The following is a 26,782-nucleotide window of genomic DNA, read 5'->3' as shown; positions in this document are numbered from 1 at the left end:
TTATATATAATATTTATTTACGAACTTGTAGTACCCATAAAAATGTAGTTGAAGTCACGTATCAAGGCTACATGGTATAAGTAACGTTTGCATTTGATGTACCCAGTATAATATTATATATTATATTGATACAGAAGGAAATTTGGAATATTTCTACGTCTAATTTAATGAAATTTGATGTATTTCACTTTTCACTAGTTTTGTAGGTGTAGCTAGCAAGTAAAACTGGCTTATTTTTTTATGGACCAACATTTTCAATATCAAATGCTATTTTAGCATTGTCATTTTTAAATTTTGATATTAATACAAACTTCCTAATAAATGTTAATGTCAATATCAAATATTAGTATTGTTTCTTTAATAATATTTGCTAAAAAATTGCACTGTCAAATTATAAATTTTATTTAACTTTTTACAATCCAAATTATACACAAACTGAATTTTATAGAATATTTATTAATTTTTTTACAATTTTTTTTTTCTGTTGCTTATCAAAAAATTTTGATTAACTTGCTGTCATGGCTGTTGGCTTTAATTTTACAGTTGGATTTCAAAAATTGGTATACAAGGTGAGATATAATTTTTGACCGTTGGCTTTCAAAGATGAGATTCCAATTCTAATTGTGAATGTGATGGAAAAGGGGATAAGGGATGTGCTTTACAGTTGGAAGCGATGCGGTTGGGAATACTGGGATGTGCTCTGCAGCAAACCGGCATACACGGTTATGTTTAACCTCTCCAACCAAAATCATTTATATATTTCGTCCCTAATTGCCTAACCCCACCAAAAAAAAAAAAAAAAAAAAAAGGGTAAATTGAAAGGTCAATATTTGGATAATATATATTTATATATCATCTAGTAACCATTGAAGTATAGTTGGTTATTAAGCTTTGAACTATCCTCTATATATTTCTTTTAACATTTTGTAAAATATAAAATTTCATTTATTTAATTAATATATACATAGGATTACATTGTATATTGGTTCCTTTGATTTCAAAGTTTTGCAATTTAAACCCTTAACTTCGAAATATAGGAATTAATTTAGTTTTTTAATTTTTTACGGATTACTTCAATTCTTAATTTAGCTAAATAAATTTGCAACAGTTTCATCCATATTCCATGCGGTTGCTTTTTTCTCCTTAATCAACACTTTAATCTCTTTGTTTAAAATCTCTGCATAAGTTTGTGATCAGAATTGTTATCAATTTATTTGATCACATTAAAAATTGAACCAAGCTATAATAAATCATACCAATTTATTTGATTAAATTGAAAATTGAATCCGTCTATAATAAATTGAATAACTGGGAACCTAAAATACTACATTTGATTTAAGTCACAAAATCTTGTAAACAGTAGCAATATATATATATATATATAAATTCAATATACTAACAAAATGATCATTATATTGGTTCTGCTAACCATCCAAATTTCGTGGGCAGAACATGCAACCATAGATAGCAGAGTAAGCTTGAACAAGGAGCAAATTAAGCAATCTTTCAAATAGTACTAGTAATTCAAAATGGCTTGTGAATTGGGTACGTAGAGTTACTAGTAGCGGTCGTATGCTTTGTCCTACTTCGCCATTGGAGGGTGCACAGAAACACTTCTGTAATGATCACTAACTGGCCACTTGTTGGTATGCTTCCAGGGCTCTTTAGAAGTGTCTCATGCATCCACGATTTTGTTTCCCACATTCTCCAAAAAGGTGGGGGAACTGTTGAGATCAAAGGCCCTTGGTTGGCTAACTTGGATTTCTTGGTCACCTGTGATCCTATGAATGTACAACAAATTCTGAACAAAAGTTTTGCAAACTATCCCAAGGGACCTAAGTTCAAGATAATCTTTGAACCATTAGGAGATGGCATTTTCAATTCTAATTCTGATTTATGGAAACATCAAAGAAAAATGTTCCAATTATTGATGGCAAAGAGCAAATTTGAGTTGTAGATGGAGAAAACCATCCACAGAAAGGTCGTGGATGGGCTCATTCCACTTCTTCATCATGTCTCCACAATAGAAATTCAGGTTATTAATTTTTGTGCATTAACTTTCACTACTAGAATCGCATTGATAAATTACGCAATAAATGCATCGCACAAAATAAACAACGACGTATCGCACGGCGTCGCCTAACATTCTGTCACTAAATCCATAAGACAACAAGCAACGCAGTATGAGAGTCGCCTATCTTTTAGTTTTTAGCAACACATATTGACTTATAGCAACGCATTCTATCAATCAACTTATAGTGACTCATTATTTAGCGCGTTTCACCACAATATCGCTAAAAATATATTAGCAACTGTTTCATATAGCGTCGCTAAATATATTAGTCGTTAATCAGTCTCCTATTTAGCGACGCATTAATAGAATTGCCTATTTAGCGATGCATTAATAGAGTTGACTATTTTGCGACGCATTAATAGAATCGCCTATTTAGCGACACATTAATAGAGTCACCTATTTAGCAACGCATCAACACTTTTAGCTACGCATTATTTGTTAATGCGTCGTCCTTTTTTTTTTAATTTTTTTAAATTTTGTGAAAAGTGATTAAAATAGTAAAAATATAAAAATATTTAAAATACAAAAAAATGAAAACTAGCTTCATTCAAATAATTATAATACAAAAATTTAAAATAAATATTTTGTCATAACAAATTAATTATCAAATAAATTAAATATCATCTCATTAATATACTTTTACATAATTTGTAAACTATTGTATTTTTCATAACCAATTAAATATTAATTAAACTTCCATGAATGCATACTCATTGAGATGGAAGTTGACGTCCTCTTGTTGACGATATTACACCCTCATATTGCATATGGCAAAATTAAAAAATTTATTAACACTTGTACAAAATAAATAAAATATTAATCATTATTAAATTTGTAATTTAGTAAATGAAAATTTAAAGAATATTACCATTGTTTTTAAGATTTGGCGAGGCACATTTCTCCCCTCACAGTCATTACAAATATATCACTCTCACATTCATCTTCATTATCATTTTCATCGATACTTGGCAACTATATGACAAATGGATTGTGAGCCATTGTAGTATTTCCAAGAACATCTTCTTCAACAAAAGTACGATGTTGTGGTGAAGTTAAAACAATAGACCATCTTGAATCAAGTTGATCTTCAACATAAAATACTTGTTGAACTTAACAAAACAATGTCAAGCAAGATTAATAAAACCCAACGAACCTAACCTGCGGTTAAAATGAAAAAAAAAAAAAAACCACCTCATGTCTCAGCCAACCACAAAGAAAAAAAAAAACTCACCTAAATGATGGAGACAAAGAAAGAAGAAACCCAGAAAATCACGATGGCGACATAGAGAAATCCAGCTTCTCGGCTGACGACAATGTGGGTAAATGAAAAATGAAACCCGAAATATCTCACTCTTCAAATCTCTCTTAGATTGCTTCCAAATCTAATATCTATTAGGTAGTGTATTTGATGTAGTTTTAAAAAAGAAAAGGGATTCAAAAGAGCGCATAAAAATTTTAAAACGCGTCAAAAATTTTTAAAAAATGACAAAAATGCGCCTTTTCTCCCAATTGCATTTTTTTTCTTGGATTAATTTTTTATTTTTCATTTACAAATAAAAACTGAAAATATTTCTTAAAAATGCGAAGCAAAATATCAAAGATTGCTGTTTATTTTTCTGTTTTTCAAGTACACCTTTATTCTTTATAAAATTTGCATGTCTTTCAAAATTTTTATTTTTTTAATTGAAAGAACAAGCGGCACATTCTCTTTAAGAAGGATCCCCTGTTCTTGAATTGTGGGATCAAGCGATGCATTATGATCGAAAAACGTCGCCTGTTTCATTTTTTATATTTTCTTTATAATCTTTAAATAATTTTTTAATTGTTCATCTACAAATATATTCATATAGCAATCTAATGAACATAAATTCCATTGATCTAAAAATAAAAAATAGTTTTGTCAATGTTCTTCTTAGTTATTCGCATATATATGTATAGACGATATACAAAATATTACAAAACCTAATTTGAGATACGGTACCGAATATAGAATTCTAATTCAACAAGCATTTATTGACCAATTTATCTATATAAGTATGTTAAATAAGCTTAACTTTCATGTGTTTGTGGTCAATGATAGTGTACTTGTTTTTAAAAATTGAAAGTCTATAAAATTGCTTTTTTTTAAAAAAAAAAAATAAAATCGAAAGAACAGGCAACGCAATTCCATTAAAACGCATTGCCTATTCCATGTTCTTTTTTTTTAATCTTTAATTAGTTTTGTTGATTGCTCATCTACAAATTAAAAAAAAAAAAACATATTTGCAAAATTAAAAAATTACTAAAAACAACTTTCAAATTGAAAAAAAGTTAAAAATTGGTTGGGTGAAACAGCGATGCAGTTGTTGACAAATGCATCGCCTTTTCATCTATTTGGTGACACATTCTTAAAATAATGCGTTGCCTCACACTATATTAGCTAATTCTTATTGTATTATTACATCAAAGTCATTTGGCCTGGTGGTGTGGTGATTTTTTGAAAGTGTAGGAGGTCCTGTGTTCAATTCTTGACATGATCCTATTTTGAATTTTTTTTTTTTTGAGTTTCCAAATGTTTAAACAAAAAAATTGAAAAAAAGAAAAAGAAAAGGCGACGCATTTGTTGAAGAATGCGTCGCCTTTTCATCTATTTGGGGACGTATTTTTAAAATAATGCATTGTCTAACACTATATTAACTAGTTCTTGTTATATTATTACATCCAAGTCATTTGGCCTGTGGTGTGGTGATTTCTTGAGAGTGTAAGAGGTCCTGGGTTCAATTCTTATCATGACCCTATTTGATTTTATTTTTTTTATGGGTTTCTAAATGTTTAAACAAAAAAATTGAAAGAAAGAAAAGAAAAGGCGACGCATTTGTTGAAGAATGCGTCGCCTTTTCATCTATGTAGTGTCGCATTCTTAAAATAATGCGTCACCTAATACTATATTAGCTAGCTCTTGTTGTATTATTACATCCAAGTCATTTGACCTGGTAGTGTGGTGATTTCTTGAGAGTGTAGAAGGTCCTAGGTTTAATTCTTGTGATGGCTCTATTTTTATTTATTTATTTTTTATGTGTTTGTACATGTTTAAAAGAGCTAAAAAAAAACTTAAAAAAACGAGAACTGGCAACGCACAATTTAAATAGTGCGTCGCATGTTAACTTTATATAAAAAAAAACAAAAAAAAAACTTACAAAAAGAGAACAGGGGACGCATAATCTAAATAGTGCGTCGCCTGTTAACTATCTAAAAAAAAAAAAAGCTCAGTTTTGGCGCTTTAATATTTTTACTTATTATTTGTTATTGAAATAAAATTAAATTGATTAAAAGAACTAAAAAAAAAAGTAAGGAGAGAACAGGCAATGCACAATCTAAATAGTGCGTTGCTTGTTAACTATATATATAAAAAAAAAACTAAAAAAAACTTAAAAAAAAGAATAGGCGACGCATAATCTAAATAGTGCATCGCCTGTTAACTATCTAAAAATTTTTATTTGTTATTTGTTGTTGAAATAAAATTAGATTGATTAAAAGAACTAAAAAAAAAAGGTGAGGAGAGAACAGGCGACGCACAATCTAAATAATGCGTCGCTTGTTAACTATATAAAGAAAAAAAGAACTAAAAAAAACTTTGAAAAAAGAGAACAGGCAACGCATAATCTAAATAGTGCGTCGCCTGCTAATTATCTAAAAGAAAAAAGCTCAGTTTTGGCGGTCTAATATTTTTACTTATTATTTATTGTTGAAATAAAATTACATTAATTAAAAAAACTATAAAAAAAAAAGATGAGGAGAGAACAGGCGACACATAAGCTAAATAGTGTGTTGCTTGTTAACTATATAAAAAAAAGAACTAAAAAAAACTTAAAAAAAATAGAACAGGCGATGCATAATCTAAATAGTGCATTGCATGTTAACTATCTAAAAAAAAAAAAAGTTCAGTTTTGGCCCTGTAATATTTTTATTTGTTATTTATTTTTGAAATAAAATTAGATTGATTAAAAGAACTAAAAAAAAAAAGGTGAGGAGAGAACAGGCTACGCACAATCTAAACAGTGCGTCGCTTATTAACTATATATATATATATATATAAAAATAACCAGTTCAGTTTTTGTGCACTAATATTTTTACTGGTTATTTATTATTGAAATAAAATTAGAATGATTAAAAGATCTAAAAGAAAAGTGAAGAGAGTACAGGCGACACACAATCTTATTTGTGTGTCGCCTGTTACACATATTACCAAAAAAAAAAAAAAAAATCAGCCCAGTTTTGTTGCTTTAATATTTTATGGGTTATTTGTTGTTGAATTAAAAATAGATTAATTAAAATAACTAAAAAAAAAGGGAGGAGAGAACAGGCGACGCACAATCTATATAGTGCATCGCCTGTTAACTATATATAAAAAAAAAGGTTCCTTTTTGTCGGTCTAATATTTTTACTAGTTATTTGTTGTTGAAATAAAATTAGATTGTTTAAAAAAACTAAAAAAATTAGAAAGTAAAGGGAAGAGGACAAGCGACGCACAATCTAATTAATGCGTAGCCTGTAACATATATAATAAAAAATAAATAAAAAAACAGCTCGATTATGTTACTCTAATATTTTACTGCTTATTGTTATTGAAATAAAATAAGATTGATTAAAAGAATTGAAAAAAAAGAAGAAGGTAGAAATGAACAGGGGACGCACAATCTAAATAGTGCATTACATGTTAACTATATATTAAAAAAAAATCTCAATTTTGTTACTCTAATATTTTTACTGGTTATTTGTCGTTGAAATAAAATTAGATTGTTTAAAGGAACTTTAAAAAAAATTAAAAAGTAAAGGGAAGGTAACAGGCCATGCACAATCTAAATAGTGCATTACCTGTTACCGCTATTCAAAAAAAAAAAAAAAAAAACCAGCTCAGTTATGTTGTTCTAATAGTTTTACTGATTATTTGTAGTTAAAATAAAAGAATACTGTTTAAGAGATTTGCAAGAATAAGCTATACAAGAAAAATTATATAATTAAACAACAACCTTGTATAATTAAATTTTATTATTATGTAAACATAGATTAGTGGTTGGTACACATTTTTCATGAGTAGCATTTAAACGTACAATACAATTCAGATAAAATATACATGCAGTATTAATGGCGACTCTGGTCAGCCCCACATTCAGCGACCCTTAAAGGATGTGTCGTGTGTTTTTTGTTTTTAGCGATCTTTTGAGGACGACAATTTTTGGATGCGTCGTATATTTATTGAATTTTTACTGACGCATTAACCTCAGAATCGCAGTTTTGTTTTTTCATAGGCGTTTGTTTCGTAGCGTCGCTAAGTGAGTGTCGCTAGATATCAATTTTTGCATAGTATTTTTTTAATTTTATCATTATTCAATTGTATATTACATATAATTTGTAGTAGTGCTTAGCTGGTATTCTTTTCCATATTTGCTAACGAACAAGTTTACTTACAAGAAGTATTCCAACGGCTAACCTTTGACAATATATGCTTATTAGTTTTAGGCTTTGATCATCACTGTCTTTCTATGGAATTCCTTGAAGTTGCATATGAAAAAGCTTTTGATAATATCGAAAAGATTATCTTGCTCTATCATGTTCAACCTTAAAGCTAGTGGAAGTTGCAGAAGTGGCTTCAAATTGGAGGAGAGAAACAACTAGCGGAATCATCATTGAAAGTTTTCAATGAATTCTTACACCAATGCATCTGTAAGAAACAACATGAATATAACAGAATTGATCAAAAAGACGAATCTAACTTCGACATGCTCACAATTTATATGGCAGAACAACAAAAGCAAGGACAAAGAGAGTACCTTGGTATGAGTTCCGACAAGTTTCTCAGGGACACAGCACTTAATTTCTTGGTAGCAGGGCATGACACCATAGGTTCAGCTCTCACTTGGTTTTTTTGGCTAGTCTCGACCCACCCATTTGTGGAAACTAAACTTGTCGAAGAAATAAATGAGAAATTAACACCAAAACATGATGACAAGGCTAAGGTTTTCGGTGCAGGGGAGGTGAGTAAATTGGTTTATCCCATGCAGCATTGTATGAGTCATTACGACTGTATCCACCAATTCCAATCAATCACAAAGCCGCATCTCAATCGGACACACTTCCAAGTGTTCATCAGATAAAGCAAAACTAGAGGATTTTGATTTCTTTCTATTCCATGGGAAGGATGGAGGAGATATGGGGCAAAGATTTCTTGGAATTTAAACCAGAGAGATGGATTGTAACACCTCGTCCCAAAGTAAGTCGGAATTTTTGCATGTTGACCGAGGTTGATCGTTGACCGAGATGATCAAAATTTTGACTTTTTGTTCTGGAAGGAATTTTGCGTTGACCGAGGTATCATTTCTTAACGGATTGTGAGAATCGAAGGCCTAAAATCATAGAGCTTTCCGATGAGATTCTGACCACCACGGGTCCAATCTCAGGGAAGTAAGACCATATTTGTAATCCTCGCTTCACAAGCTTCGATTCGGTATATCATTCGTAAATTTTGGTTGTTGTTTATGTTCGTTCTCCCGGATACCCATTTGTGAATTACCCGATTAAAATATTAATATATTTGATTTTATGTAACGTTGATATTTTAGGTGTACGTGTGGGTAGTGGATTTGATCCTGTGGAGGATCTTGATTGATACGCGTACTCAAAGTGAGTGACCCACCTTCAAAATTATTTTGGATTGGTAAATTGTATATATTTTGTGTTGATTATATATATGGAAATTATATTTCATGTGTGAAATACTTACTAAATTTATATTTGGAATTTTGATGCCAAAATTGAATGGAGTTAAATATTTGTGTATTATACATACTTTGGGTTTTAAGAATTTTCTTGAATTTGAGGTTTAATTTAATAATCATTGAATTTTGTTATTGGAATATTTTATAATTAGATATTTGAAAAATATGTTTTATGTATTTGATATTAAGAGAATTTCCATCTAAATTATATTACCGATTTGTGTTATTTTAATAAATATTTGGGTGCCAAAAATATATTTGGGAATTAAAAGAAATTGTGATGTTAATTTCCTTTTATAATTATTACGTTTATTGTGTGATTTAATTATATTTTGAATTTTGAGGAATTGAAGGAATATTTGTTTTAAATTATTGTTAATTTCATTGATGGATTTGAATTTGATGGAATTTGTGCGATGGATTTATGATGATGATTTATAAAGAAATTGTGGAGAATTTACGGGTTTAATTGGATAGAATAAACCCGGTAGTATTTATGAGATTTAGAGATTTGAAAATAAATATATTGATTTTATGATTTTTAGATGCACCATACATGTACTGGTGTTCTTTATACATGGATATGATTAGCGCGCAGGTGGATGTGGTGAGTGCGCAGGTGGGTGTGAGCAGCGCACAGGTGATTATAGGGTTGTCCTGTGGTTGCCATCGGATGAGGGTAGGCCGCCCCTCCATGGCCGGAATGCATGGTTGCAGCGGCGCGGTGGGACGCCACGCGACCGTATGTCAGGATCCGTCCAAATTCCTCACCGGAACCCTAGACAAGCCCTGATCCCAGGGAAACCCTACCGGACCCTCCAATGGAAAATCCGGCAGAACCTCCCCTAAGGGTTGGACTTACCACAACTTTCCTGCACTGAAACACACTTCTAAATTCATCCTCTTATTCCTCCCACAAAACTACAAGTTGATTCCACAAATTTACAGCACTCCAAATGAATAACAGTAATCCAGTGCATAATTAATACATAAATGTCCAAGACAGTATACAGAGCTTCATGAAGTACTATTAAGCATAGAATACAACAAGGATGAAAAAAATATTACAATTGAAATAAATGAAGACAAAGGTAACTTCTCGAACTACAACAGCGACGGAGATTAGATTTGCTCTGGAAGAACGTCTACCACCCCTTGTACCTAAGGGAATGGAATTTAAAAATATGAGATGCTAATCATCTCAGTGAGTGACCCTATCTACTGAACACTTTTAATATTAATAATATAACAAATAAAGGAACTTAATTAATACCAACAATTAAATAGATAAATAAATAATAAACAATTGAAAGTAATAATTTCACTCAAAACCCTCACTATTCACTCCGTTGGAAATGTTCCATTTTAAAACATTTTCACAAAATCCGTTATTCGTATTTCCCGAAAACCAAAGGATCAATTAATTTAATAAATAATAATTAAATAATCCAAATATAATAACTTGCGCGCTAATCCACATATACAGCTAGAACACCAATATTATATGAGTGCGTCTAAAACTAATTATTAAATTAATTATTACCGTACCGATTTTCCAAAAATCACCGTGGGAATTATACCAGTTTTCAAATTCACCATCCCACATTTTCCTTTAACATTTCTGGTACGAAACCATCGATAACAATATACCAATAAATTTTTTTCGTAGTACAAAGTCCAACAAATAATATTCCACGGGCATAATTATCAAATTTAAAACCACTAATTTAAACAAATATTTTTCTTAAAATATTTAAACCAATTATGCCCAAAAAATAATATAAAAATCCAAACACAATTAATTAATGAAAATACTTTGCTCATGTGTAATAAATACAATTAAATCACAATAATAAAAAATCGAGGATTTCTTAATAACCCAAAATTCCGTTTAGCACCAATAAACATATACGTACTTATAAAATAATATTTTTTCACAATTATAATTAAATTTCCACCACATGAGTATAATTCCAGATATCAATTTAACACCAAATAAATATAATTAATTGCCCCAAAATACTTTTAAAGGTGGGTCACTCACCTTAAGCACGTATATCAATCAAGATCCTCCGCAGGATCAACTCCACTACCCACAGGTGCACCTAAAACATCCACAATATACCAAACCAAATATATTAATATTTTAAGCGGGTAACGCCCAAATGGGTACCTGGGGAGCAAACACAAACGAAAACCAAAATTGACGAGTAATATACCGAATCAAAGCTTGAGTGATGAAGATCACGAATCCGGTCTTACTTCCCGGAGATCGGACCCGAGGTGGCCGGAATCTCGCCGAAAAGTTTTCGGGATTCAACTCTTTGATTCTCTCAAACCGTCATGAATTGGGGGAAAAGGACACCGGATTTGGATTCAGGAGGTCGGAATTAGTGGAGAGGGAAAGGAGACGGGACTAGTTACTCACCGGAATAGGGATTTCTCGCGAGCCATCGCGGTCACCGGCAACCGTCGCCGTTGGCAGCGCCTGCGGTGGCTGGTGGCTGAGATTTTTGGGGGTTTTGTAGATCAGAGGGAGAGGGTCTCAACGGTACCGGCGGTGACAAGAACGGAGGCCGGAATGTGGAGATCTCGGCGGTTGAAGGAATCGGCACCCCGCCGGAAAAAGCCCTTATCCGGGAGCATCGCCGGACAGTTGGCCGTGAAATTTTGGGGTTTGGCCGGGAATGGAGAGGCTCTCCTGTCTGGCAGGCGTGTGCGGCAAGAATCGGTCAGAAAATTTCGCAACTCTAATGGCTGGCGATTTTCTCTCTCCTTCTCTCTCTCCTCTCTCTTTTTCTCTCTCCTTCCCCATCGTTTTGCCAAATAAAAGCCACCGTGGATGACACTATTCACCCACGTGGACCTCTTAAACGTCGACATGTGGCGTCACTGTGCACTTAAGCTAGATATAATAAAATATCACGGTATTCGGAAAACTTCACACGTCCATAACTTTTTAACCAGATGTCCAATTTAAGCGTGCCGCTAGTCTATGAACTCGTATCAACGAGTACTTTACAACCATATAAAAGTCCAAACAAAATTCTACAACTATAAAAAGTCAACTCCCGGTACCTTTTGGACAGTTTGCACCTCGACTTGTCTTGCCCATAACTTTCAAACCGTAGCTCTGCTTTCGATGTGCTACTAGTCTACGAACTCGGGGCATCATGTACTTCACCACGGTACCATGGTCAACTAGAAATTTCAGCTGGAACAAAAAGTCAACTTTTGACCCACTCGGTCAATGGTCAACCTCGGTCAACATGCAAGAATTCCGATGTGGTTTGGGACTGGGTGTTACAGGATCGCTCACTGAGATGATTAGCATCTCATGTTTTCAAATTTCGTTCCCTTAGGCTTAGGGGGTAGACATTGTTCGATCAGGGCGAGCTCGACAGTTTGATCGTTCCCGGAACTTCGAGAAGTCTTCCTTTCTTCATTTCATATTATGTCATTTTCTTTCTACTCTGTTGTATTAATTAGTATACTTAGAACTTTATTAACGCTCTGTATACTATGTTGAATGTATTATTTAATTGATTATGCACTGATTCCCCGTTATTCATTTGAAGTGCTGCAAATTTGTAGAATTAAATTGTAGTAAAGTGGAAGGAATAAGGTAGTGTATATAGGAGTATATTTTCAGTGCAGGAAAATTATGGTAAGTCCAACCCTTAGGGGAGGTTTTGTCGGATTTTCCATTGAAGCATCTGGTAGGGTTTCCCTGGGATCAGGATTTATTTGGGGTTCCGGTGAGGGATCTTGGACGGATCCTGACAGATTTCCGACAAAGGTGAAATTGTTTATGTACCATCTTACAAATTCACAGCTTTTAACAACGGTCCTCGTTCATGTTTGGGTAAGAACATGACTTTTCTTCAGATGAAAATGGTCGTGACCTCCATGTTATGGAATTTTCGATTTCAAGTGGTGGAAGGGCATCCAATTTCCCCTGATATGTCTACCATGCTTTACATGAAACATGGACTCAAGGTTATAGTATCCAACAGATTTTGTGGTGCTTAGTATATATTGTGCTTTATTAATTAACTATATGTTACCAATCAATACAATTATTATGTATTAGTTAAATTCAAGCGAAACATTTTCAATTCGATGCTTGGAATTACATGGGTTTTATGTGTTGCATATATATCAAAACTTATCGGTTGTTGTATTGTATTATGAATTTCCAATTTTGTAAAAATATTAAAAATGTATAATGTAAGTGTAAAAAGTGGATTGTATTTTTTTTTTCTGTTTTTAATCAATAAAGTGGATTGTATTTGATAAATGTTTTTGGTGGTCCTACCACATGATCCATCATTTAATTATATATTTATGATGTTTCCCTTTGTCAGGTTAGGGTTGTCCTTGGTTAATTACTAGTCCAAATAGGAAGTGGAAAAAACAAACAAATTAGTTCACATAATCTTTAACCCTTTTACAAATTCAGTATTTTTGAATTTTCCGAATAGATGGTTAAAAGGTAAGCATATGTATTGGCAAAGTTGGCAACATCTTGGATGTTTGATTTTACAAAGATGCAAAAGTGTATGGCAGACAAGTAGAAATTAATCCCAATCGGCCAATCAGCATATCTTAATTCCAAATACAAATTAATTGGCATATATATATTTTTTTTTTGTTTGGAGAAATTACGAAATTGCCCTCAATTTAAACTCTTAAATTCGTCCCCTAAACTTTGTTTTAGCAATTTCCCCCATAACTATTACATATTAATGTCAAACTAGCCTCTTTCTAAAATTTAATTTTTGGTATAATTTGACAAAGTTGATCATCTAATATTCAAATGAGCTATTTAAATAAACAATATCTGTCCAAATTATAACTTGTTTTTAAGTAAAATTGATAGATATTGAGCAATATATAACACAGATTAAAAATATTTTGATTCATTTTTGTTTTTTTACCAATTTTGTTAAAAAAAAAAAGTTATGAGTAAGACATATATTGTTTACACAAGTAGTTAATTTGAATATTCATATATTGTTTACACAAGTAGTTAATTTGAATATTATAATGTCAATGTTGTCAAATTCAAAGAAAAAAAATTTAAAAAGAGGGCAATTAGACATTATAATTGAGTTTTGGGGGGTAAATTGAATCATAAGTTAAAGTTTTGGGGATATATAATAATTGTCACTCTTTTTTTTTTTTTTTTGGTTGTTTTTTTCCCCCGTTTTTGTAAGTAAGTGAAATTGTCAATAACTTGGATAAGATATCACTTATATTAGTGAATAGAGTGTGTACAAAGCGTACGAGGGCCTTGACATTTTTTTTTTTTTAATCGTTTTGTAATGTTTTTGGTCTTACAATATTTTTGAAGATGGAAACCCATGACAACAATAATAATGATAGAATATTCACAAAATTTATCCATCAAATAATATGGTGTATGATGTGGTAACATTTAATTAATTTATTTTCTTGAGTCACTTATTCATTTAAGGTTTTACTTATTTATATTTAAATTATATAAATATGGTAACTAATGATATTTAAAAACATGTTGTGAATATGTTGGTGCTAACTATAAAGATGTGTGTTGTAAAAACTTTATTGCCTCAACCTCAAATTGAGACTTAAAAAAAAATAGTTAATTGTATATTAGTATTCTGAAATTTTAAAATTGTTTGAATTAAACCTTAAAGTTTCAAATTGTGTAAATTGAATCATAAAATTTCAAATTTGTTACAAATCAGTCTAATTAGCTAACATGGTTAATTTTTCCATTAAATTATGTGAGCATGACAGTATATTGACATCATGATTCATTTTTAAAAATATATTTTTTTTGTTTTTCTATTTTTGGTTTATGGTTTTTTATTTAAAAAATTATATCTATTCCCATTTTATTTAAATTAAAATTTCAAAGAATTAAATATTTTTGGACCTAAAATTAGACTACAAAATAAAAATAAATATAAAATTGAAAATTTTAATCTAATAAAAATATTTCTATTACATAAAAAAATTAATAATAAAAATTTCCAAACTATACAAAATTAGACCAAAATGAAAAATAAAAATTAGACAAAAAAATAAAAAAAATTTGAAATTTTTGGTCTAATAAAACATTTTTATTAGACCAAAAATTAAATAAAATAACTTTATTAGATCAAAAGTCACTAATAATTTTTTATGCCTAAACCATAAAAAAAAGATCAAAATTAGAAAAATAAAAATTAGACAAAAAAATAAAAAACAATTGAAAATTTTGCTCTGGTTAAAATGTTTTTATTAGACCAAAAATTAAATAAAATAATTTTATTATACCAAATATTTATAATAATGTTTTATGACCAAACCATAAAAAAATGAAAATTAGACCAAAAATAAATTTTTTTTATTTTTATGCTTTGTTTTAAATTTTTGTCTAATAAAAATAAATTTATTATTATCAATTTTATTTTTATTTAATCTAATAATTTATTTTTACTATTTTTAGATCTTTATTTTTTTTAATAAAAATGGTTCATTCTAGTTCTAATATTTCTATAGTTGTTTATTCCTTGTAGAGTCGAGTGATTGGCAAGTGAGTATAGGTAGATGTACTGCTTTGACTAAAATAAAAAACCATAAAAATTAAAATTTATTTTTATTTTTTTCTAGTTTTTAATATATATTTTTTTATTTTGGACTAATTTTTTAGGGTTTGGGCATAAATAATTATTATTAATTTTTGGTCTATCGCCATCCTTAAGCCCAAAATATTTGGGATGTCTTAATTTCTTTTCTAGCATAGTCATCTTTTCTGATTATTAATTTTTGGTCTAATAAAATTATTTTAATTAATTTTTTGTCTAATAAAAATATAAAATTTCAATTTTATTTTGAATTTTTATTTTTTGGTCTAATTTTATATCCAAAAAACTTAATTTTTTAAAATTTTAATTTAAATATGAAAAACACCTTGAAGAGTCTTAAAAAGATAAAGAGTGGGAATTTTTTTTTAGGCCAATAACAATTTCTATATTTATACTTTAACTAATGTTAATGGTATTAAAAAGTCCACTAAGATATTTAGTAAGATGATGTAGCTATTTGATATATTTTTATATTATTGATTTACAAATATATATAATTTAAATATGGATAAATAAATTATAAAAAAATAAACATAATTAAATATAAATTAGTAAAATTATGACACCGGTAAACATTTTGATATACTTGTGCCCTTAGAATTATTTTTATTCTTTATTTTTTATTTTTCCATTGGCAATTGATTCGCTTCTCTCTCTCTCTTTCTCTCTCTTGTTTTTCTAAAAGCAAAACGGCGTAGAAAAAAAGTGAGAGTAAATATGAAAATTACAATTAATGCATATGATTTTAATGGTACATAGAAACGTTTTTTTCTTTTTCTTTTTCTTTTTTTTATTTTTTTATTTTTTTGAAGATAATAGTGCATAGAAACTAGAAAAACAACAAATGAAAATATTAAAAATTTATGCAGATAAATTTGGCTCGTTATATTTAAAGAGTAGGCCACTCTTTATTTTAATTTTTTATTTAAAAATGTTTGTTGGAATTAAAAATAATAATTATAATAATAAAGATAGGCTGGCAAAAAATATCTGGAATATGCTCTAAGAAAGAGTTGTGGGAATAGTACCATATTAGACAATATATTTGTATATATATATATATATATATACATATGAGGTTTTGCTCTTCTCCTCCTCAAATCCAGACAAATTTTTACTTCGTCTTTAGACAATAACACTATCTCTCCCTCTTTCTATATATAGATATATATATATATATATATATTTTGGTAATAACACTCTATGTTTTAGTACTATGTGAAGCCTTGTCTTCAAACTACTGTAATACACCTCTTCTTTGGCAGTTTAATTGATTAGTTTTGCAGAAATACCTTTCTAGCTACGGAAATTGAAAAAACACCCCCTCACATTTCAATATTTTTGTTGCAGTATCTTTTTGTTCACATATTTTTTAATCTTTTTCTTTTTTCGATACATTAAGAGCACTAAAGAGCATATTTTTTTAATATTTAACAAAGATGAAATTGCAACAAAAATAGAAGGTGAGACTCAAAGTAATATAAAAAATACAAAAATATAAATTTAAAAGTACTGCTAGAAGAAGCCGGTTGGTTTTGACGTAGTTTTGCTGTTCATTTAATACTAACTTTTTCCTCATTACTATATATTTTCAATTATTTTGACAACACCCTCACGAATCACGTGTGCGGATGAGGTGGTGGTGCAATTATACATAGATACAATATCTCTGTTGAAATTTTAGCAAATAGGATATATATAGTCAAATTCAAATCACATTTTTAATATTAGATTTTTTTATTAATTTTTAAATTATATTAATAATTAAAATTTAAAAATAATAAAATATAAATTTAATAATATAACAATATTTGATTTTTTAGAAAAAATAAATCCTATTCGAACCTAATGGATATAATTTTAAATATAAATTATTAATATGGTATACAGATTAAAAAAAATAAATCCTCATATTAATCACGATATTCAAAACTTAATTTGAACCTTTTATATATATATATATATATATATGCACTATATACTATATACAAAATATAAAATCTCGAAATACAACAGGCAATTAATTCTGACCCCACCTGATTTTAATTTGAATATGATATATTGATATGCATCCACTTAAACAATGATACTGCTTAATTTATTTTTTCACTTATATTTTTCACCGTTAAAATTTCAGACATAACGTATGGTGGGTAGGCTTAGTTCCGTCCATTAGTTGCCGCCACAAAATTCTCAACCAGCTTTTGCTTCCAGCAATGTACCCCAATTTGAATGGTAGGTATAATAAATAATAAGACAATTAAGTTATATGTATGTTATTTATTATCATAGGCAAAATTTCATTTACACATTTTTAATTTTGTTCTAATTATATTTAAATTCTACTCTTTTGAAAAATTATCACTTATATCTTTTTATTAGTTTTTACCAATTAATTTTAATTATTAAAGATTGTAATTGTATTTTTACTTATATTTTTACAATATTATTCAATCCAAAAATTATAATATCTAACATTTCGTTGGCTTTTAAATATCAAAATCAATTAGTATAAAAATTGATAAATGTATATATTTTGATAAATATAAAATAATAATAAAAATAATTTATCAAATTATAGGATCTAAATAATGTAATTTATGACGAAATTAAAAAATATATATATAAATGGAAATCTGCCCTTTATTATATTATTAGAAAACTAAAGAAAATACAGTTAGCAGAGCAAATTAATTATTAATTATCAGTATTTGAAGATGGGCAGGTGGAAGAAAGAAACTATTCATGACATGTTACCTGTAGGCCAAACAATGAGAAGGTGTATAATTAATGATGATGATGATTAATTGATGATGATGATGATGATGATGATGATGATAATAATGAAAACATGTTGGCAAGAATTTCTCCTACTGTCAACGAAAAGCTGAGCCTCAATTCCATTAAAGCCTAAAGTTAAAAAAGTGACTGCAAAATCTGATCTACATTTTTTGTCTTCTTTTATTAGTTTTTGAGAAAAAGGAAAAACCCATCACATATTCATGTAAGACTCTACCAAAACTGTGTTAAACGTGTATAAACTTTTCATTTAAAGTTATTTGAACCGTCACTTTGTTGATACTCTCAGCTTTGTTTGTTCTCCAGATGATATTTTTGTGAATATTCTTTCCAACAATATATGTTTTAGATGCAATGCAGAGGGGTGGCAGTGTCTAGCCCCTCTTTCCCCTCACGCTTTAATTGTTCAAAATTTCGGGTTTTTTTTTTTCCTTTTTTTTTTTTTTTCCTAAATTTAGTTGAAACGTATTTATATACATACACCTTTATTTCAGGAAATTTTACAAAACAATTAAAAGATTTATTTATTTTTCCTTAAATTAATTATATATCCATTTTCATGAAACATATATTACGGAAACACAATTTTGGCAGTTAAATTTATTAAATATTCTTACTTAACGACCAGTAATTAATATTACTGTATAACATTTATTTATATCTTGAAGAGGGCAGTTGGGTGCATGTGATCAACTTGTAACTTTTCCTGTAGCGTTTCAGAAATTAAAAAAAAAAAAAAGAAAAAAAAGTGTGTTTCTCTGCATGCACAATGAATTAATAGTCCACCCTCTTCATTGATATATATATATATATATATATGTATATACACACCAAATACAATCCACCTTACTGATAAAAAAAAAAAAAAATACAATCCACTTTTTACGTTTACATTATACAGTTTTAATATTTTTACAAATTTGGAAATTCACAATACAATGCAACAACTGGGTTCGTTTTTATATATAGGCAACATATAAAAACCATGTAATTTCGAGCATCGAAATGAAAATGTTTCGCTTGAATTTACCTAATACAGAATAATCGTATTACATGGTAACTGAGAAAGTTATTGTTGACTAATAATGAAAAGTTATTTTATTATTGAATAAGACACTAATATTTATATACAGATACAGTTGGTGTAGATGACTACAAATGAGTAATGATAAAAACTATTTACATAAGGGAATCTTGAAGATAGACTCACGTTAACTACTAATCTCTATCATGCCCCCTCAAGCTAAGTGTGGAAAGAACACTTAGCTTGGGTCGAAGAAACTGTAACCGTTGTTTGGACAGTGGCTTGGTGAGAGCATCAGCAATTTGCTCGTTGCTGGAAATGTGACACACACGCAGATCACCTTGAGACACCTTTTCACGGACAAAGTGGAAGTCAACCTTGATATGTTTCATCTTAGAGTGAAGAACAGGGTTGGCACAAATGTACGTAGCACTCACATTATCACAATAGATGACTGGAACTTGAGGTATAGCTAATTTTAACTCAGATAACAAAGATCGAAGCCAGCATAATTCAGATGTAGCAGTAGCAACCGAGCGGTACTCAGCTTCAGTAGAGGAACGAGAGACCGTACGTTGCTTCTTGGACATCCAAGAAATTGGGTTGGAACCAAGAAATTGACATAGGCAGAGGTTGAAGTACTGTCGTCCTTATTACCGGCCCAATCAGCATCGCAAAAGGCATGAAGAGAGGTGGAAGAGTTACGTGTAAGAAATAAACCAAAGGAACTGGTACCTTTAAGATACCGAAGAAGTCTTTTGACAGCAGCCCAGTGAGTTTCAGTAGGCTTATGCATAAATTGAGACAATTTATTAACAGCAAATGAAACATCAGGCCGAGTCAGAGATAGATATTGAAGACTTCCAACAACCTGGCGATACTGAGTGGCATCGGTCAGATTAGTTCCATCCGTGAGAGTTAGAGTAGCAGAGGTTGACATTGGCGTGGAAACTTCTTTCGCATCTAGCATATGTGTCTTAGCCAAGAGATCATGAATGTATTTTCTTTGTGTCAGAAGTAGGCCATCTGTGCGTGAAGTTACCTCAACTCCAAGAAAAAAATTCAAACCACCAAGATCTTTAAGAGAGAAGGCATTCGAAAGAGCTTTAACAAAGGTAGAGAGAGCAGAAGAGTTATTTCCAGTCAAAAGAATATCATCCACATATACCAGCAGATAAAGAATGGTGTCTGAATGGTGAAAAGTAAACAGAGAAGCATCAGATATAGAATTGACAAACCCATATGAGAGAAGGAAGTTCTTCAATTCTGTATACCATGCTCGGGGGGCTTGCTTTAACCCGTATATGGCTTTCTTGAGCTTGCAGACATGGGTCGGCCGAGTGGAATCAATGAACCCTTGAGGTTGCTTCATGTACACCTCTTCAGTTAGATGGCCATGGAGAAAGGCATTGTTAATGTCAAGTTGCCTCAATGGCCAGTTTTTAGTTAAAGCAATTGACAAAACAATTCGGATGGTTGCTGGCTTTATGACTGGACTAAATGTTTCTGAATAATCAATGCCCGGTCGCTGGTGAAACCCCTTGGCAACTAAGCGAGCCTTATACCTGTTTATGGTACCATCTGAATTTCTCTTAATTCTGAACACCCACTTACTGCCCACCAGATTATATTTGGAACTAGGAGGAACCAATTCCCACGTACCATTTTGAACTAATGCATTAAACTCATCAGACATTGCAACACGCCAGTTTTCATCTTGGAGGGCCTGGGAGACAGTTTGGGGCTCAATCTCCGAAACTTGTGAGTGAGAGGTTGCCATATAGAAATCCGAGAAAAGCTTGGGCTTAAAAATATTATTAAGAGACCTGGTTCGCATGGCATGCGTGCGATCAGTGAATTTTTTTCTTTGTGAGCTCGGTGGGTTTAGAGGAAGATGTGACGACATGTGAGGAGATATACCATGAGAAAGACTTGCTGCTTCCTGTGGACGAAACAACAGAGGCACTGATTGAGTGGCATGCTGTGACAGAGTAGGTGGAGATGGAGAAGGTGACTTAGAAGAAGGAATATCACGTGGGGAGAGCTTTTGAGAAGAACTAGTGGGAGTAGGTGAAGAAAGAGAATTTGATGTAGAAAAGGAAGCATCACGTGGGCATAGATGAGAAGAAGAAGGCTTAGTGGGATTAGGTAGAGAAAGAGAAGTGGATTTAGAAAAGGAGTCATCATGTGGGGTTAGGTGGGGAGAAGAATTACTAGTGGGAGTAGGTGGAGAAAGAGAAGTTGATTTAGAAAAGGAAGGTTCACATGGGAGTTGGTTGGGAGAAGATATAGAAGAGATAAAAGGAACTGTTGTGTGCGGGTCACACATAGAAGTAATAGATAAATCCCAAGAATTAATATTTTCGGAATTATGGGGATAGACCGATTGAGAGTTATATGGGAATATGGATTCTACAAAGGTAACATGCCTAGAAATATAATATTTATTTAGAGATAAATCATAGCATTTATAGGCACTTTGATTAGGTTGATATCCTAAGAACACACAGGGTGTGGAAGTGGCTTCTAATTTGTGTCTGTTATATGGTTTGATCCAAGGATAACAGAGACAACCAAAAACCTTTAAATGATGATAATTGGGAGGCTTTTGAAACAGAATTTCAAATGGGGATTTTAGATGAAGAGTAGGAGTAGATAACCTATTAATTAAATAGACTGCAGTTTGAAAACTATGAGACCAAAATTTTAATGGTAATCCAGCATGAGATAATATTGCTAAACCAGTTTCCCGAATATGTCTATGACGTCTTTCTGCATAACCATTATGCTCTGGTGTATGGGGTGGGGATAAAAAATGAGTTATACCAGTTTGTGCAAAAAAAGATTTTAATTTGATGAATTCACCACCATTATCTGAGTAAAAAGATATAATATTCGTGTCAAAAAAATTTTCCACATTAGTTTTGAATTGTACAAAAACAGAATAAACCTCAGACTTTTGTTTTAATGGATAAAACCAAATATACTTAGTGAAATGGTCAACAAAAATGATATAATATTTAAATCCATCAACTGAGGTTATAGGTGCAGGACCCCATACATCAGAGTATAATAATTGTAACGGTCTAGAACTGGTCATAGAAGAAATATGAAAAGGAAGCTTATGAGCTTTATTACATTTGCATGGATTACAAAAAAATTTTTTTGAGGATGAGACAGGTAAAGAAAATGAAGAAATTAAATGATTTAAAATTTTATTGGAGGGATGGCCCAAACGAAGATGCCAATCCTTGTAAGAAGTCTTGACACTAGAAAAAGAGATAAACGGTGGAGGAACAGTAGAATGGGGAGGAGAAGGCCACTCATAGATACCTCCGTTATTTGGTCCTTGAAGCAGAGTCATTCCCGTTGGTATATCCTTCACAATAAAACCAGTAGGTGAGAATTCAATTGTGGCATTGTTATTATGGCAAAATTTAGAAACAGACACTAGATTTCGAGTCATTTTGGGCACACAAAGAACATTTGACAGTAGAAAAGATTTATTATGAGCAGGAATATGAGCTGTACCAGTATGAGTAATATTTAAAGCATTACCATTGCCAACCATAATTGCATCTGTTCCATCATAGTCAGAATGGGCATTCAGATTGTGGAGATCATTAGTGACATGGTGAGAGGCACCTGAGTCAAGAAGCCAAGATGTTTGGGGTGGGTTCTGGATAGGAATTGAGTGATCCTGCTGACTGGAGTAATAGGCTTGCGGCATTTTGTGAACTCGAGGGGTGGGTAGAAGACCAGGCTGGGGATTATAAGTCCACTGTTGTTTCAATTGTGGACAAAATCTGGCGGAATGACCCTGTTGACCGCACAACTGACAGCGCCCTCGATAGCCTCCAAAGGTAGAAGAAGGGGAAAAAGTACGAGTGGAATGAGATCTGGTACCAAACTTCTTTTGAGGATTGCGAGGGAAGGTGTTAGGTCCCGTGGTTTTATTAGCAACATGAGCAAGCATGGGAGAGTCTTCAGGAGTGGAAATATTTGACTTTTGAATGTAGGCTTCATATTCTAGCAAACGTTCATGGAGATCTTCAAATGAGATCTCTGTATCCCTTGATCTCAAGGCAGCAGAGATTTCTTTTAGATCATGATTCAAGCCGTTGAGTACATAAATTGTTATCTCTTCATCTTTGAGTGGTTCATTAAGTAAGGCTAATTCATCTGCTGCGGCTTTGATTTCAAACATATAAGTTGTGATACTGCGTGATCCTTGTGGGCGAACAAGCTCTTCCCGAAGTCTAATGATGCGTGATCGAGATGGCTTGGCATAAGTGAGACATAGCTTGCTCCATAACTCACGTGATGTTTTAGCTGAAGCCACCATTGATGCAAGGTCAGGAGACAGAGAGGCAAGGAGAGATCCAAAAAGAAGTTGATCTTGCCGAGTCCAAAATAAATATGGCTGGTTGGAGGATTGGGAAGGACAAGGTAGAGAGCCATCAACATAACCGGTAAGTGCGTAACCATAAAGGAGAGCATCCCACTGTGCTTTCCAAGTGAAGAAGTTAATTGGGGTGAGCCGAATTGGTGCTTGTGTAGCAACATTAATGAAGACCAGATTGGCAAAGTCATAGGTAGGAGTATCCGTTAGAGAAGAATAAGAAGCAGAAGAGATGGGTGTGTGGTCAGCCATAGCAAAGGAAGGAAAAAAAAAAAAATGAAAAATTTGGCACAGATTGGATCGAAAAAAAAAACTCTGTTAGAGCTTTTAATGCTCTGATACCATGAGAAAGTTATTGTTGACTAATAATGAAAAGTTATTTTATTATTGAATAAGACACTAATATTTATATACAGATACAGTTGGTGTAGATGACTACAAATGAGTAATGATAAAAACTATTTACAACAGATAAGGGAATCTTGAAGATAGACTCACGTGAACTACTAATCTCTATCAGTAACATATAGTTAATTAATAAAGCAGAATAGATACTAAGCACCACAAAATCTGTTGGATACTATAACCTTGAGTCCATGTTTCATGTAAAGTATGACAGACATATCAGGGGAAATTGGATGCCCTTTCACCACTTGAAATCGAAAATTCCATAACATGGCGGTCGCGACCATTTTCATCTGAAGAAAAGTCATGTTTTTACCCAAACATGAACGAGGACCATTGTTAAACGCCGTGAATTTGTAAGATGGTACATAAATAATTTCACCTTTGTCGGAAATCCATCTCTCTGGTTTAAATTCCAAGCAATCTTTGCCCCATATCTCCTCCATCCTTCCCATGGAATAGAAAGAAATCAAAATCCTCTGGTTTTGCTTTATATGATGACCACTTGGAAGTGTGTCCGATTGAGATGCGGCTTTGTGATTGATTGGAATTGGTGGATACAGTCGTAATGACTCATACAGTGCTGCATGGAGATAAACCAATTTACTCACCTCCCCTGCACCGAAAACCTTAGCCTTGTCATCATGTTTTGGTGTTAATTTCTCATTTATTTCTTCGACAAGTTTAGTTTCCACAAATGGGTGGGTCGAGACTAGCCAAAAAAACCAAGTGAGAGCTGAACCTATGGTGTCACGCCCTGCTACCAAGAAATTGAGTGCTGTGTCCCTGAGAAACTTGTCGGAACTCATACCAAGGTACTCTCTTTGTCCTTGCTTTTGTTGTTCTGCCATATAAATTGTGAGCATGTCGAAGTTAGATTCGTCTTTTTGATCAATTCTGTTATATTCATGTTGTTTCTTAGAGATGCATTGGTGTAAGAATTCATCGAAAACTTTCAATGATTCCGCTAGTTGTTTCTCTCCTCCAATTTGAAGCCACTTCTGCAACTTCCACCAGCTTTGAGGTTGAACATGCCGGAGCAAGACAATCCTTTCGATATTATCAAAAGCTTTTTCATAAGCAACTTCAGGGAATTCAATAGAAAGACAGTGAGGATCAAAGCCTAACACTAATAAGCATATATTGTCAAAGGTTAGCCGTTGGAATACTTCTTGTAAGTCAACCTGTTAATTAGCAAATATGGAAAAGAATACCAGCTAAGCACTACTACATATTATACATAATATACAATTAAATAATAATAAAATTAAAGAAAGTTAATACACGCAAATTAATAACCTGAATTTCTGTTGTGGAAACGTGATGAAGAAGTGGGATGAGCCCATCCACCACATTTCTGTGGATGGTTTTCTCCATGTACAACTCAAATTTGCTCTTTGCCATCAATAATTGGAACATTTTTCTTTGAAATTTCCATAAATCGGAATCAGAATTGAAAATGCCATCTCCTAATGGTTCAAAGATCATCTTGAACTCAGGTCCCTTGGGATAGTTTGCAAAACTTTTGTTCAAAATGTGTTGCACATTCATAGGATCACTAGTGACCAGGAAATCCAAGTTAGCCAACCAAGGGCCTTTGATCTCAACAGTTCCCCCACCTTTTTGGAGAAGGTGGGAAGCAAAATCGTGGATGCATGAGACGTTTCTAAGGAGCCCTGGAAGCATACCAACAAGTGGCCAGTTAGTGATGATTACGGAAGTGTTTCTGTGCACCCTCCAATGGCGAAGTAGGACAAAGCATACGACCGCTACTAGTAACTCGACGTACCCAATTACACAAGCCATTTTGAATTACTAGTACCCTTTGAAAGATTGCTTAATTTGCTCCTTGTTCAAGCTTACTCTGCTATCTATGCTTTTATAGCATGTCCTGCCCGCGAAAGTTGATGGTTGGCAGAACCAATTTAATGATCATTTTGTTAGTATATTGAATATATATATATATATATATGTTGCTATCGCTTATAAGATTGTGTGATTTAAATCCAAACTAGTGTTTTACTTCCTCGGTTATTCAATTTATCATAAATTGGTTCAATTTTCATTTTGGTCAAATAAATTTATAACAATTTTGTTTAGAAACTTGTACATAGTTTGTAAAGAAAGAGATTAAAGTATTGAGTAAGGAAGAAAAAAAAGTAACTGCATGGGATTTGGATAAAACTATTACAAATTTATTTAGCTAAATTGATGATTGAACGAATCTACAATAAATTTAAAAAATTAAGAGTTTAAATTAATCCCTATATTTCAAAATTGAGAGTTTAAATTACAAAACTCTAAAATTAAATAGTTATAATGTAACCTTATGTATATATTAATTAAATAAATGAAATTTTATATTTTACAAAATGTTAAAAGAAATATATAGGGGATAGTTCAAAGCTAATTAATAACCAACTATACTTCAATGGTTACTAGATGGTATATAAATATATATTATCCAAATGTTGTCCGTTCAATTTTCCATGTTTTTTTTGTGGTTAGGCAATTCGTGGAGGAAAGGAACAAATATATAAATGATTTTGGTTGGAGAGGTTAAACATAACCGTATAGGGCCGTTTGCTGCAGAGAACATCCCAGCAGTCCCAGCTCATCGCTTCCAACCGTAAAGCACATCCCTTATCCCCTTTTCCATCACATTCACAATTAGAATTGGAATCTCATCTTTGAAAGTTAGAATTG

The 26,782-nt window shown here is 31.7% G+C and overlaps 1 protein-coding gene and 1 pseudogene across 1 annotated transcript; one reads left to right on the top strand and one right to left on the bottom strand.

The window, feature by feature from the left end:
* The first annotated feature begins 1,621 nt into the window (after window positions 1–1,621).
* LOC107415313 (alkane hydroxylase MAH1-like) lies at window positions 1,622–12,892 on the top strand (annotated as a pseudogene).
* An 11,195-nt stretch (window positions 12,893–24,087) lies between these two features.
* On the bottom strand, window positions 24,088–25,984 carry LOC107403818 (alkane hydroxylase MAH1-like). The gene is made up of 2 exons (XM_016010732.4): window positions 25,376–25,984; window positions 24,088–25,260 (listed from the first exon to the last, which is right to left on the bottom strand). Exons 1-2 carry the CDS (start codon window positions 25,880–25,882, stop codon window positions 24,226–24,228), a joined length of 1,542 nt encoding a protein of 513 aa, XP_015866218.4. The 5' UTR covers window positions 25,883–25,984; the 3' UTR covers window positions 24,088–24,225.
* Between the last annotated feature and the right edge of the window lie 798 nt (window positions 25,985–26,782).

Source organism: Ziziphus jujuba, chromosome 4, assembly GCF_031755915.1.
Source record: "Ziziphus jujuba cultivar Dongzao chromosome 4, ASM3175591v1".
Taxonomy (NCBI): domain Eukaryota; kingdom Viridiplantae; phylum Streptophyta; class Magnoliopsida; order Rosales; family Rhamnaceae; genus Ziziphus; species Ziziphus jujuba.
This window is presented reverse-complemented; position numbering and strand designations above follow the sequence as displayed.